Source organism: Chelonia mydas, chromosome 2 (assembly GCF_015237465.2).
Source record: "Chelonia mydas isolate rCheMyd1 chromosome 2, rCheMyd1.pri.v2, whole genome shotgun sequence".
Taxonomy (NCBI): domain Eukaryota; kingdom Metazoa; phylum Chordata; order Testudines; family Cheloniidae; genus Chelonia; species Chelonia mydas.
Window position 1 is genome coordinate 58,009,537 of NC_057850.1, and position 13,483 is coordinate 58,023,019.

General features: G+C 39.9%; 1 protein-coding gene across 5 annotated transcripts in view; it reads left to right on the plus strand.

The window, feature by feature from the left end:
- The window catches only part of SLCO5A1 (solute carrier organic anion transporter family member 5A1), a 111,027-nt gene extending 99,387 nt beyond the window's left edge, over nt 1-11,640 (plus strand). For all 5 annotated transcript variants that reach the window (XM_043539509.1, XM_037892458.2, XM_043539511.1 and 2 more), the window contains 2 exons: nt 2,030-2,094; nt 5,880-11,640. In XM_043539509.1, the coding sequence (XP_043395444.1) occupies nt 2,030-2,094; nt 5,880-6,337 (523 nt within the window). In that variant the 3' untranslated portion in view covers nt 6,338-11,640. The remainder of the gene's footprint in view (nt 1-2,029; nt 2,095-5,879) is intronic.
- The last annotated feature ends 1,843 nt before the right edge of the window (nt 11,641-13,483 follow it).

The window sequence follows — 13,483 nt, forward strand, 5'->3', positions numbered from 1 at the left end:
CTTGCTCCCACGTCCCACTCTCGCTTCCAGCTTGGCTGGGGGTTGGGCTTGGGGGGGAAGAGGAGGGGCAGGGGCGTGGCCAAGGGGGGGATTCTGGCCCTCCCCCACTTTTGGGAAGGCTCTGCTGCCCTTGCATAGGTCCCTCTTTCCAGCCTGGAATTAGGCACTTAAAGCCCTTTGAGGGGCAGGGCTCAGGACCCCTTTGCTTGGTATCTCTTAACCAGCTCCCCACTTGGCAGAGTGGCTTTTGTGAATACCATTCTTGGGCGCTCTCTCGCTCACCCTGTCATTGTATGGGTAGCGTGAGTGCCTACTCAGGGTTACGAAGTGCACTGAGAGGTCAGCTGCCTAAGAGTTACAATGCTCTGCCTTACAACACCTCAATGCCCTTAGTTAATAGAGGCCTAATTGTGTGTTCTGCATTTTTTGACTCCCTGATTTGAGACCCTGGGGTCTGATCTGCAGAAATGCTGAGCACTCAGATCTGCAGCTGAAATCAGTGGGAGCTGTGCTTTGACCATATGACGTGCAATAAGCACTCTGAAAAATCAGGCCCGAGGAGTATGGGCCTCAAAAATAGTGGCTACCTTTCACCTTTGATGGCTCGGCTCCCCATTTGTAAAATGGGGCTAATACCTGCTCATCTCATTGAGATGAATGCCATAGAAAGGCCATGAGGAAATGAACAATTCGGTTTTCAGAGCAGGGTTTGAATAGTGTGCAGTAAATATGCTATGGGGGGGGGGAGCACACATTGACTAACAAAGAGAAAACAGAACATTGCAGAGCTCTCTTTAAGGGAGCACTATGGATCCTGTGCAATGAAGGATGCTTGGGGCCCGTGGAATAAAAAGAGTATGTGACTGTAACCCTCTCAAGAGAATGTCAGGGTTAGATTTCCCTGCACTTTGTCCGTCTGGGGATTGACGGTCTGCTCAGGCAGTCAAAGGGGACAGCTCTGGTGGCAGCAGCTGAGTTTAGTGTGTGCTGAAAGGACTCAGTGGCAGCGGGCCTCACGTTAGCTGTGCATGTTCATTTGTAGATACTAATTTAACAAGTTTCAGAGTAACAGCCGTTAGTCTGTATTCGCAAAAAGAAAAGGAGTACTTGTGGCACCTTAGAGAAAAATAAATTTAACAAAACTCCAGTTTTAAAACTGTCCCTGGTCTGGGACGGTAAAAGAGTTATGTAATTAAAGACTGTGTCATAATGCATATGCACAAAACAGCCCAATTAAGATTAGAAAGGGTAACTTAATTCTGGCATTGCCTAAATTTTTGGAGCTTGTCTTCGCAACCTTAGTGTTCTTTTGAGAGAGAGAGAGAGTGTGTGCGTGTGTGCACGCACACACACAAAATATGTAGTAAATGTGTGGCTAAAATGGGCTGTTATTTAACCTAAGTGTCAGACTATGTGAAGACTTGGCTAATTGTCCTAATTTATAGTATTTCAAAATATTTAAACAGTCTAGAGGGAAATTTTGTGGTTTACTGTAATTATATATAAATGGTGCCACAGATACATTGCTGCTTCGTATTCCGATATTTTAAAGACCTGATCCTGTTCCCACTGAAGCCAAAGGAAAAGCTCCCATTGACTTCAGGGGTGTTGGATTAGGGCCTTGGTAAATCTGTAGTATGCTTCTACTGATATGTTTCCTGACCTAGCTTAGATGTGCACTCACTGAGAGAAGTTCCATTGATTAGATTATCTGGGAAGTATTGCCAGAAACCATGAGCTACTTTATAATTGTGTTACAGACCTTTCTAACAGCTATGGGCTAAATTCTGCAGTCCTTACTCAAGCAAGACTCCCGTCCAAGTTTATGAGATTTTTTGCTTGGCTAAGGCCAGCACAGTTTGGCTCTTTGTTACTAACACTCGGTTTTATCCTCATTACCAAATAAACTGAGGAAATTTTAGCAGGGGTTTATTACAGCTGGAGAAGACCAGGACAGTACAGCCAAAACAGTCTAAAAAGATTATTTGTTGAGACTGTGTCTTCAGAAGATATTCTCTTTTCCTGATAGGTCTGTGGAAGATGGTGAGCGGCCTTTTGCACTAGGAATGCAATTTGTTTTATTACGAACTCTTGGTAAGTCCTATAACAAATGTAAGCACTGATAGCTCCCTGAACAACACCATTTGCAAAATCCTCCCAAAATTCTCCAGAAACAAATATTCTATAAAACAGGGAAATTCCACCAGTGAATAGCAGTAGGAGCCGAAAATCACCATTGAACCTGGCAACTTTTTTTTTACACTACATTGGTTTATACAAACCACATTGTACTGAATTGGCTAACCAGCACCATGGAGACAAAGACACCTACATTGACAGAAAATAAGCACCTGGATTTTGCACCATTCTTTAGCAGTAGTTTTCTACCAGCAGTTTTAAGCTCCCATTCCTTCAACACTTCCCTAAAGTAGCAGTTGCAACAGATTATAGCGGATATCTTTTTAATTGGGAATTTCCATTGGAATTTCAACAGCTCCCTTTGTTTAGCCGCCTTTTCTTTGTGTTACTTTGTTGCTAGCCTTTCCTAGATAATTTTATTCGCTAAATGGTGCAGCTGGTTGAAACCTTTTTTACATGAAAAGTAACCTTTTTTTCTATGCAAAAATTTTCACAGAAATGTCAGGTAATTTTTGAATGGTAAACATGTTTTGAAAAATGATTTTTCATTGAAAATCTGGAAGAATTCCATACACAGAAAATTGGGGGGAAAAGCGAAACTTTTTGTTTATTTTGAATCCCCCCTCCTTCCCTACCAAAGAAAATACCATTTTCTAGCCTGTTCTACCAAATAATTTCCAGTATCTCTTGGAGAATTCTCACTGGGACCCTGGGTGAATGGCTTCATTTTCTGCTCCCTCTGCTGCTGCTTCCTTTGCGGGACATTATTCAAAACGTTTCAGGCAAAAACAGGCATTAATATTGGTTACTGCTGCACCAGTTCCATATTCCTTATTTGTCTGTTGTGTTCTTTACACATGATGACTCCGTATTTACCACTAGAGCTGAGTAAAAAATAGTTTTCCCCTTCCACAAGACTTTTAGAGGTTTTGAAAACTTTACCATCCTGAATCAGGTCAAACTGTTAAAATCTTGTACATTTTCACAAACCAAAAATCTCCCCCAAAATTTGGATCAGGTCAATGAAAATGTTGTGTTTAGATTTTGACTTACTCACATTTTATTTCTGATAGATTAACTTACATTTCAAAACAAAAAGTCATTTCAAACTGGAAAATGAAACTTTTTGTTTTGAAACTATCAAGCCAGGCTGTTTCGACAATTTCAAAACATTTGTGAAATGGGAAATTTGTTGAAAGTGACCCTTTATTTAATACAGGATGTTTTGGTTTTGATGAATCAGCTTTTCCCAATGAAAAACATACTGTCAAAAACATTCCTGGACACCTCTATTTACCACATTAAGAACCACAACCCCATTTTCTGCATTGGCCATAGGGTTGCCAATTTTGGTTGGATGTATGCTAGGAGATTTCATCACATGACATAAGCTTTAATTGAAGATTAATCTTTAAGTCCTGGAGACTCCAGGCCAATCCTGGAGGCTTGGCAACCGTAATTAGCCACCCCAGCAGTGGAAGCCTGTGATTTCATCTGTTCTTCCATCCTAAACAGCTGTCTATGAATATCAAACAAGGCAGCTCACCCTATAGACCCAGTCCAGATTTTAATATTTTTCCTAAATGGAATTTGTCATGAGAATTTTTTTAAGCTGGTATTTTTGTTTTCTTCAGATGCTAGATTACCCTTCCAGAAACCAGTTCTCTGCTTTCTAAGACAAGACATGTTTGTATTTTAGTGACTAATTCCTAATTAGTCTTCTTCAAAGCAGAAAGCGAGCTTGTTAGGTTATTATTTACACAAAGATATTCCTATCAAGCTTCTGCAGTAGTCAGATCTTGCCTATCCAAAGCACTTTAGGTGTTCAAATACTGCAAAAATGTGAATAGTGCCAGTAATGATTATTTATAATGAAGAATGAGAGGAGAAGGCTGGTTCGTTCCATCTAATAACTAACCAGGAAATTTTGTTTGAAGAGGATTGTTATGACTTGTTACAAAATGTGAATCGTGTTTCTAGGACAAAGAATGAGTACTTAAACTGGTAGCAGCCTGGTGAAATTGAAGCCTGTTTCCATGGAAGAGAATCTCTCTTCAAAGGGACAATTCAAAAATAATAATTCTGTTCTCTGTCATTTTTCATAAGGGCAGCTACTTGTGTTTCATGCTTTAATATTTTGCTCAGTTCTACTGGGTAATTCCTCTAAGGACTTACTGCTTTCACATCGTTCACGTTTCCTAAAAAATGCTATTTGCATGGTTAGGGGTCAGATGTAATTTTCGGAAGATCAGTGGGCCAATCTTCCAGTTGTTACAATTTAGAGAATCTAGGGGAGCAGAAGTCATACCAACATTTCCTAGCCATGCCTCTGCTAGGCTGTGGCATGGCATACCCTTGTTTGCATGCAGGAATTAAAAAGCTTCTACAAGACATCATTCACACTATTGATGTGAATATTACGTGTCAGGTTCTCAAATAAAAACATTTAGGAGCCCAAGCAGAATAGAAGGTCATAAATAGTTTCTCCCCCTAGGAGGCAAAGAGCCTCACACATTTGTGAAGAAATTGCTAGCAGGAAAATATTCAGACTAATACAATTATTATTTTTTATTGGGTGAGTGCCATTGTGTTTCAGCTGAATAAAATGAAACATGGTCCCTCTCTCAAAGGCTGAAGGGCCTGATCCAGTATCCATCAAAGTCAGTGGAGCCATTGACTTCGATAGGAGCTGGATTGAGGTGTCACCGTCTAACAAAAGAAACTTATGGTAGACAACCATTAAGTGCAGGAGCACTGGCTAACCATGTGATGGAGATGCTGTGGTGAAGATGGTAACATCTGCATAGTGAAAATATATTTTTTAAAATATTGGGCTCCATATTGTATCACTAGAAGTGGGACGTGGAGGCTAACTGATGGGCCTTGTGGGGAAAAAAATTATTCCATCATGCTATTCAGTGGCCATGACTGAAGAGCCATGTAAAAGTAGAGTATAGCTGCACTGCAACGTCCGTTGTCGTCCCCCCCCCCCCCCAGTGGCAGCAAGTCTCAAAGCTCAGGTCAACTAACCCGGGCTCATGGGGCAATAGGGTTAAAATAGCAGTGTAGACATTCCCATTCAGATTGGAGTCTGGGCTCCGAGGTACAAGCCCCCTCACCAGGTTTCCAAGCCAGAGCAGGGATGTCTACAGTGCTATTTTTAGCCCTATAATATGAATCTCATGAGCCCAAGTAAGTTGACCCAGGGACTCCGAGATTCACGGGCACATGTTTTTTGTTTTTTTTTGCAGCGTAGATGCACCTTTACTGGTATTGGCCATTGTCCTTCCTTACTGTCCCCTTGCCACCCCTTTGTCATGTCTAAAAATACTCCCTGATCCTACAGACAAATAGGGCACATTTAGCTTTACACGTGTGATTAGTCTTATTGAACTCAGTAGGACTACTCACACAGGTGAGGATCCATCAGGCCTAAGGCTCTGATTCTGGACCTCCCCTAAGCATGTGCTCAAGTCCCATTGACATCAGTGGGACTTGCAGATAGCATTTTCACACATGCTTAATAGGGATGCTTTTCTGAATTAGGGCCTTAGTTTATAAGTTCCTTGGGTGCAGTGACAGTGTTTCATTGCTTTAGGAAGTGCCTACCATACTTTTGGATGGTATTAAAATAATAATAATTAGAACAACATAAAACTGGGCTATTGCATTGTACCTCGTTTCTTAAAGTTTTCTAAACACTCACCACTAAATATTATGTTTTGTTACTATTATTACAGCTTACATTCCTACTCCAATTTATTTTGGGGCTGTTATTGACACCACGTGCATGCTTTGGCAACAGGATTGTGGTGTGCAAGGATCTTGTTGGGAATACGATGTAACTTCATTTCGCTTCGTTTACTTTGGATTGGCAGCTGGTCTCAAATTTGTGGGATTCTTTTTTATTTTTCTGGCTTGGTATTCCGTTAAATATAAAGAAGATCAGCTACAGAGGCAAAGATGGAGGGCCTCACCTGTAAACACAGTGAGCGAGATGGTTGGCAATGCTGGACCTCAACAAAACTATGCACGGACTCGATCCTGCCCTACTTTCAGTGCTCGGGGGGAGCACGCTGAAGACGTCTGTCTGGCACAAGGAATGAATTACATAGCCCAGACATATCCTGGCCCCTTTTCAGAAGCAATAAATTCCGCAACTGAAAATGCATTGGAAGAAGTCACTGCTGAAATATAGACCCCCAGGCTTGAAAATGTAAAATTCAGTTTTGTTGGTTGATTTAAATATGGCGCCTTGTGAAACACCCGTGCCTTCTTTTTTAATCTACATGTCACATGATAAACCAACAAAATTTAAAGCAAACATCAATAGGATACTTGAGGGCTGGATACCTCAAAATGACCCAAGTTCTTATTTCTCCCTTCCAGATAATGGAGTTTTAAAAATTTGTGTTTGTAATTACTTCGGGTGTGTCCATTAAATGTCCCTGCTCTGATCTAGTGTCAAAATAAGGGTGAGGTATTCTAAATGGCAGAAATCAATAGAAGGGTGACAGAAATGCGTATCATTGATGCCAAGACTTTAAGAAAATGTTTAAAGGGATCATCAATTTTGCATCCCCGAATCATGGTTCATAAAGATGAGTAATTACTGTGAGTTCTGCTACAAAGCACAACTGAGCGTGTCTAAACTATGCAATTTATCTGGATAATTGTTGATGCAGCATGTTAATTTTGCTTTCAAAGTCTTTAATCCAACTGAACTTGAATGGGGCTATTTTAAGACAGATATTAGATTTAAAAATGGGCATAACTGTTTAAAGTACTGTTGATAACATTTTAAGCCATAGAAAAGTTATATAGCAGGTAAAGTTTTCAAATTCGAAGACATCATATCCTTATCCTCTTAAAATGTACATTTATTTTAATTTGATAGGATGTAGTATTATTCAGTCTAGTACACAGGGTATGAAAGTATAACTCAGTGTGAAAAACTACAGTATTAATTTGTAATAACATTAAGACATGATAATCATACCCATAGACTAGAGACTGTAACAAGTAGATGCATATTTCTGTAACTACCTCTGCAGTTATCTGCTATAGGTGGCTACGACTAACTTCAAATCCATGCTTTTCTCAGAAAACACAGTATCCAGGTTTAGTTTGCCAGGAACTGCTTGGCTGTCCTTAGGAAATGCTTGGCTATCGTTTGCAAATGCATGCAGATCTTTTTAAACAAATTGTTCTGGTTTTCCACTAAGTGAAAATACCCAGAGAGTTTGGATAGCTGCATTTTGGGACTGCACGGCTACCATTCCGCACAGACCTCAAACTGAATGCAAAGGGGAGTTTGCTCCACATCTGCCCCCACCCCCATCTTCATTTAAAGATCTCTGTGAGGTGTGGGGGAAATGGAAGAGTCAGCTGACCCCTTCCAGCAGAAGATTTAGGCACAGAAGGCACCTCCATTCCAGGACACACACGGCATGTTCTGGCATTTGATTATTCAAAACATTTTAGTGAGTTTTCCCACTAGATTGAATCTTCAAGAGACTGTTTCTTTTTTATCTGCTTCCTGTATTAATTCCTCATCCACAGTCTTAAACTGAGGGCATTACAACTGGCCGTTGCTGACATTTAGTGATATGTTAGGTGGAAGGTTGCGATAAGAAGCCAGTGTTGTATTCTACTTGCAGGTGCATGTCTCAGAGCATTTGGGAATAGAGGAGGGGATCTTGTCTTTTGTGAAATTTCGTTGGTGAGAAGCACGTGAGTAGAAGCCATGATACATACAGTAGAAAGAATTATTTCTAAATAGATATAAACAGTTTTGATGAGGGTTCAGGAATTTCAGAGGAATTTTTTTTTAAAGTTACAACTAGAACAAATTGACTAAGTCAGATAGGACCAAATCCTGTTTCAATTAAGGGTAATGGCAAAATCTCCATGGGCTTCAGTAGTCTCAGGATTTGGTCTGTAGAGTATAGATTTTCCTCTCTTGCCAGCTTCCTCCTTCTCTGGCTGGCATCTGAAGTTACTCACCATGCTGGCATCAGATCCTGGTTGAAATGTTGACTCCATTTATTCCAGAATGTCTTGATTAGTTTATGACTCCTGAGCCTCTAATGACCATCTATCTCTGTGGGTGAAAATGTACAGAAAACTGTTACATTGCTCATCATGTAGTATCAGTGACTTTAAATAGCAGTGCAGTACTTTAGAAACCTACGATATAGGACTGGAAAAGACCTCCTGGGTCATCAAGTCCAGTCTCCTGCTATTGCAGGCATCACCGTAATATAATCCCATTCATAAACTCCACCTTTAAAACTAGTTAGGATTCTTACCCCACTACTGTTATCCAGTGGCTGTTTCAAACCTCACTCCTCTGGTGGTTAGAAACCTTGTGCTTTCCAGCATAAATGTATTCATGGCCATTAATACCCATTTGTTCTTGTGCCCTTTAGCTTAGATAGCTCTTCTCCCTTAATTCACCTCTTGTTATTCTTTGGATATTAATATTTAATTTGCGCCTTATTTAATTTTTAGAATAGTCCAGTTCAGACTATTGGTACATTTTTAACAGTGAGGGTAATTAACAACTTACCTAGGGATGTGGTGGATTTGCTGTCACTAGAAGTCTTTTAATCAAGACTGGATGGCTTTCTAAAAGATATGCTCTAGCTCAGCCAAAAGTTATAGGCTTGATGCAGGAGCCACTTGGTGAAATTCTCTGGCCTGTGTTATACAGGAGGTCAGACTAGATGATCACAGTGGTCCCTTCTGGCCTTAGAATCTATGAGTTTTGATTAATTTAATAGCATAGGGTCAGATCCGACCAATAATGTGTTTTTCAGTATTCAGTATGCTGTTGGAGCACGGTGTAGTGTCCTCTCTGCTCCCACTGACGTTAGTGACCAGAGAGACTGGGCAGCACCTTGCAAGTGGTACTGGGCTCCTTGCTAGAGTAAAACTGGGGTGAGGCAATGGTGAACCAGGCCCAAGGTCTCCTATTGTAGAGTTTTGGGGTCAGACCCTCAGCTGCTCTAAGGTGATGTAGCTCCATTGAAGTCATTTACATCAGCCTATTATTATTAAAGAGGATCCTATAACTTCTAGAAGCTGGAAACTTAAGAAAAACTAAAGTGTTTAAAAACCAGCTGAATAAGTGGGAGTCAAAGTGACATTATCGGATTCTTATTTAGAGTTTGTATTCTATTTCCTCTCCAGTTTGTAATGCTGTCTTTATAATTCAACAGAGAATACTTTCCTCCCAAGTTTACCCTGGTCCATTTCCAAGAGTTTATTTATTTCTAATGGAGTTAGAGTCATTTTAACACTGATCTGCTACTTGGTGCACCAGCATTGTAAATAATAAATTCAAGCCTATTCACGTGAGGTAGGTAGAACTCCCACTGTGGGAGATTTGCCTGAGAGGAATGCAGGATTGATTTCCATGTTCGAGAAGAGTGTCTGAGTTAACCTACCAGGTTACAACACTTAAGGTACTTTACCTGTTGGGCTTGAACTACTTCACATTGTCCCTTTAAAATGTTCAGAATTGGACAGTCCACTTCATTGGCTTCATTTTTCAATGGGAAATTAGAGTTTTTCATGCCCTTTAGCAATTTGTAATGGTTAAATATAAACATTTCCCTAGACTAGGTTGTACACATACAGGTAGACAGCCAAGATTTCTGTAAATATATACTGTGACTAAGTGTAGCTAGTAATATGAATCATCATATTGCAAATACCTACAAGCCTCTCATTATACAGATAAGCTGTTTTCTGTTAATTTACAGGTCACCTTATAAATGAAGATGGGTCTGACCCTTCAAGTTCAGACCTCAGTCGAAACTGTCCCAAAATGTGGGGGTTATTGAATTTAGGCTCTTTAGTTCAGGCTGATCTCTACTTTTAAGATCACTGTATAATCAGTTGTTTGTATTGTATTATTGTTTTTCCCACACTTCAACCAACTTGTCACCAGATTTCCTGTTACAAGCTACTGTTCATGTGTTGGGATGGGTAAAAAGACTCTGTGTTCGAGGATGCCTGAAAAAAGAAGTGTCCAAAATGTTTTTCAGTTCTAGGAAGAATGAAGACCCTTCTCTCTAACATCCTTGATCTGCTCTGGATGAATAGCTAAAGCATGTCATGGTGCTAGTTGTTATTGAAGTATTTTATGAGGCATGTTCACCATGACTTAACTGACATTCAAAATATTTCATTTATGTAACGGCATGTGCTTTCATTTTGAAAATCTGGAAATGTTCCTGCAAAGATCATAATTACCATTGGGCCAAATCCTACATCCTTACTTAGTCTTTCGGTAGGAATATTGCTTGCACTACAGGATTTGGTTTAGCATTAACAACAACAGTGCTAATGTAAAACTATAGAACCTGTAGAAACGTAGTGTATGACTAATTTCCAGTAGAACATTACCTGTTTTAATATACCTTTATGGAGTACTGCTAAACAGTTGTTCAAAGTAAGGTTTCTGTGAACTAAAAGATTGGGACAAATTCTGGGGATCCTTAACTAAGCAAAATTCCTACTGCAGTCAATGAGAATTTAAACTAAAATTAAGGTACCTGAATTTGTCCCATTAATAATATTCCTTTATAAACTACCACAATGAAGAGCCAAAGTCAAGGGCCCAATTCAGCCAGTTGAAATTCACTCCAGGTATTTTGTCATTTGTTTCTGTGGAGACAGAATTTGGCCTGTTGGTTTTGACCTTTGAAAGGTAATACCTTTTCTGTCTTACTGTGTGTGGACTTAACTGGGCTAGGGATCAACGAGGATCATTGAGCCGACTTATCAAGATGTGCACCTGAGAGCAAGGCGACTGAAGTTTTACCTTCTGGAAGAAAACATTTTTAAAAACAAAAATTATTGCAGAGCTGTATTAAACCAAAAAGTTATACAGAAACATATAAACTCAGTTTTTGTGCAGAAATGCAAGTTGAAATCACTGTTATAGTGGGCATTCCTCATAAAGGTCTGTTCCTCTCTCCACTGGAGTAAATGGGAGTTTTGCCATTGACTTCAATAGGAGCTGACCCCAAATGCATACCTCTCCCCCTCCAAAAAATCTGGGTAGTGGCTTAGGAGCATGGAATGGGCACACTGGCCTGTAATTGTTTAGTTTAACAAAGTGTTATATTGAATAAACTGGTGTTAGGTCATTTGTAGTGTGTGTATATGAGTGTGTGTGATAAAAGAGAGGGACTAATTGTTAGGTGCATTTGTTTTTACCTACCTTAAGGTCCTTTTATTGATATTTCTCAGCAGAACTTAGAATAATGTTCATGATGTATAACACACTGTGGTTAATGACATTTATTGTCAACAGCTATTGTAAACGTGTTTACAAGCAAACCCTTGAATACTTGATATTTGAAAATAAAAATAGCATATCAAGCGTGTTTTCTTTATAATAAAAAAAATCACTTGTGTGTGTGTGTGTGAGCTGGTGTGCAGGGCTGTGCACACCAGTTGATTACGGAAGATCTGGATTCAGTTAAGGCCCACTTGTATGCATATTGGAATCAATGCAGGTCCATCCATTGATTTCAGTGGATACTGGGATCAGCCTCTTAGGGCCAAATCCTGATCACACGGAAATCAATGACAAAATATCCATTGCCTTCAATAGACTGGGCCCAAAGGAATTGTCACAAACAGCGAAGATGATTATTACAGTGCAACATTTTGCTTGGCGGAACAGAGAAAAAAAAGCTTTTTTGAAACGTACTGTAACATACATCTAGCTATGGTTGGCATATGTTTATATTTTTTAAAAATACACCATTTTGTGACAAATCCAATACATTTATAAGAACAATTAAGCCTGAACGTTATGATCAGCCAGCTCTACATACATCTTCTGTCTGGGTATGAGGGTAATGCCCACTAAACTGTGAAACTTTGGACTACTTAGCTGTTTTAAGGGGGAAACAGTTGACTATTCCTGAACACAAGAGGCTTTGCTTTAAGGGCTATTAGAGCACAAATTAAAAAATAAAGAGGAAACCCCACCAATATATGCCTCCATATAGCACAGATATAAGTGACGCTTGTCATTAGTTGGCAATTCATGTATGGAAATCCTGTTCAGCGTCACAGTGACCCACGCAGAACTTCCAGATCAGAAAAAGAGCAGTGTTTCCCCTAACCAGCTTCAGAACTGAGCCCTCACACGGGGAACTGCCACAAAAATTCTTCAAATGCTGCTGGAACTTGGCTCTTTTATATGACAGTGCCCCTTTGTTTGGTGTTTGATAAATGGCCCAAAACAACATTTCCGTGAATTCTGTGGATGCCTCAAGTGTAGTAAGTGGAGTCAGCCTCACGTGCACACGGTGGAAATGAATTAATTAATATTTTTAATTGCACGGAGGCAGCAGGAAATGATGGAGTCAATATTCATTGGTCACTTTCCATTTCAACTGCAAAGTAAGAGTCCTGCAGTTTAACTTTTTAAATAAATATAAAGAATAGAAAAAAAAATTCCATATGGGTCCCTTGTAAGTTACTAAGATCTGAGCCTTTACTAAAACTGTCCTGGATCAATAAATTTTTACTATCTGGCACTATCAAGGGCATGGTTGCTACTTTAAAAATCAGTAAGATGGGATGATCTTGGCAAAGGCTGAGAGCACTCCAGCATGGTACGCTGAGCAATCCACTCTCTAGCAGGAGTGAGCGTGTACTGCTCTAGAGCGACATCTACTGGTTGATCAACAGTAGCTTAACTTGCATCCGCTGAAGTGAGCTGTAGCTCACAAAAGCTTATGCTCAAATAAATTGGTTAGTCTTTAAGGTGCCACAAGTCCTCCTTTTCTTTTTGCGAATACAGACTAACACGGCTGTTACTCTGAAACCTGTCAGTAGCTTAACTAAGCTCCTATAAAAGATAGGTCCACCCTCATAACTGGAGAAATGTCATTTGAGGCTACCAGCAAAACTCCTTCTTCACGATGGCATGATGTGGTCCATGCTGCTTAAACTCCCCATTACCAGCCTTGACCAGGATGCAGCCTGAAATGAAGGTTACTCTATATGGGGGAGAGACAAATGTAACTTATAGAGGCCATCACTGGAATGGGTGGGGAAACAAAGGGGCTTGATTCTGCAACCTTTACTCGTGTGGGCAGCCATTTATCATGCCATTTGTCTCCTTTACTTCAACTGGAGTAACGGTTTACTGCTTTGGGCACTAGCTACTTTGCAGCATCTCCGGTAGGAAAGATATATTCACAATCACCATGAATAATTTGTAACGACATTTTCTAAGCTTTTTCTCCATTTGTGGCTGGATTCTTAAGACAGTACATGTAATTAAATTAGAATTATTTTAAAAGGGTAA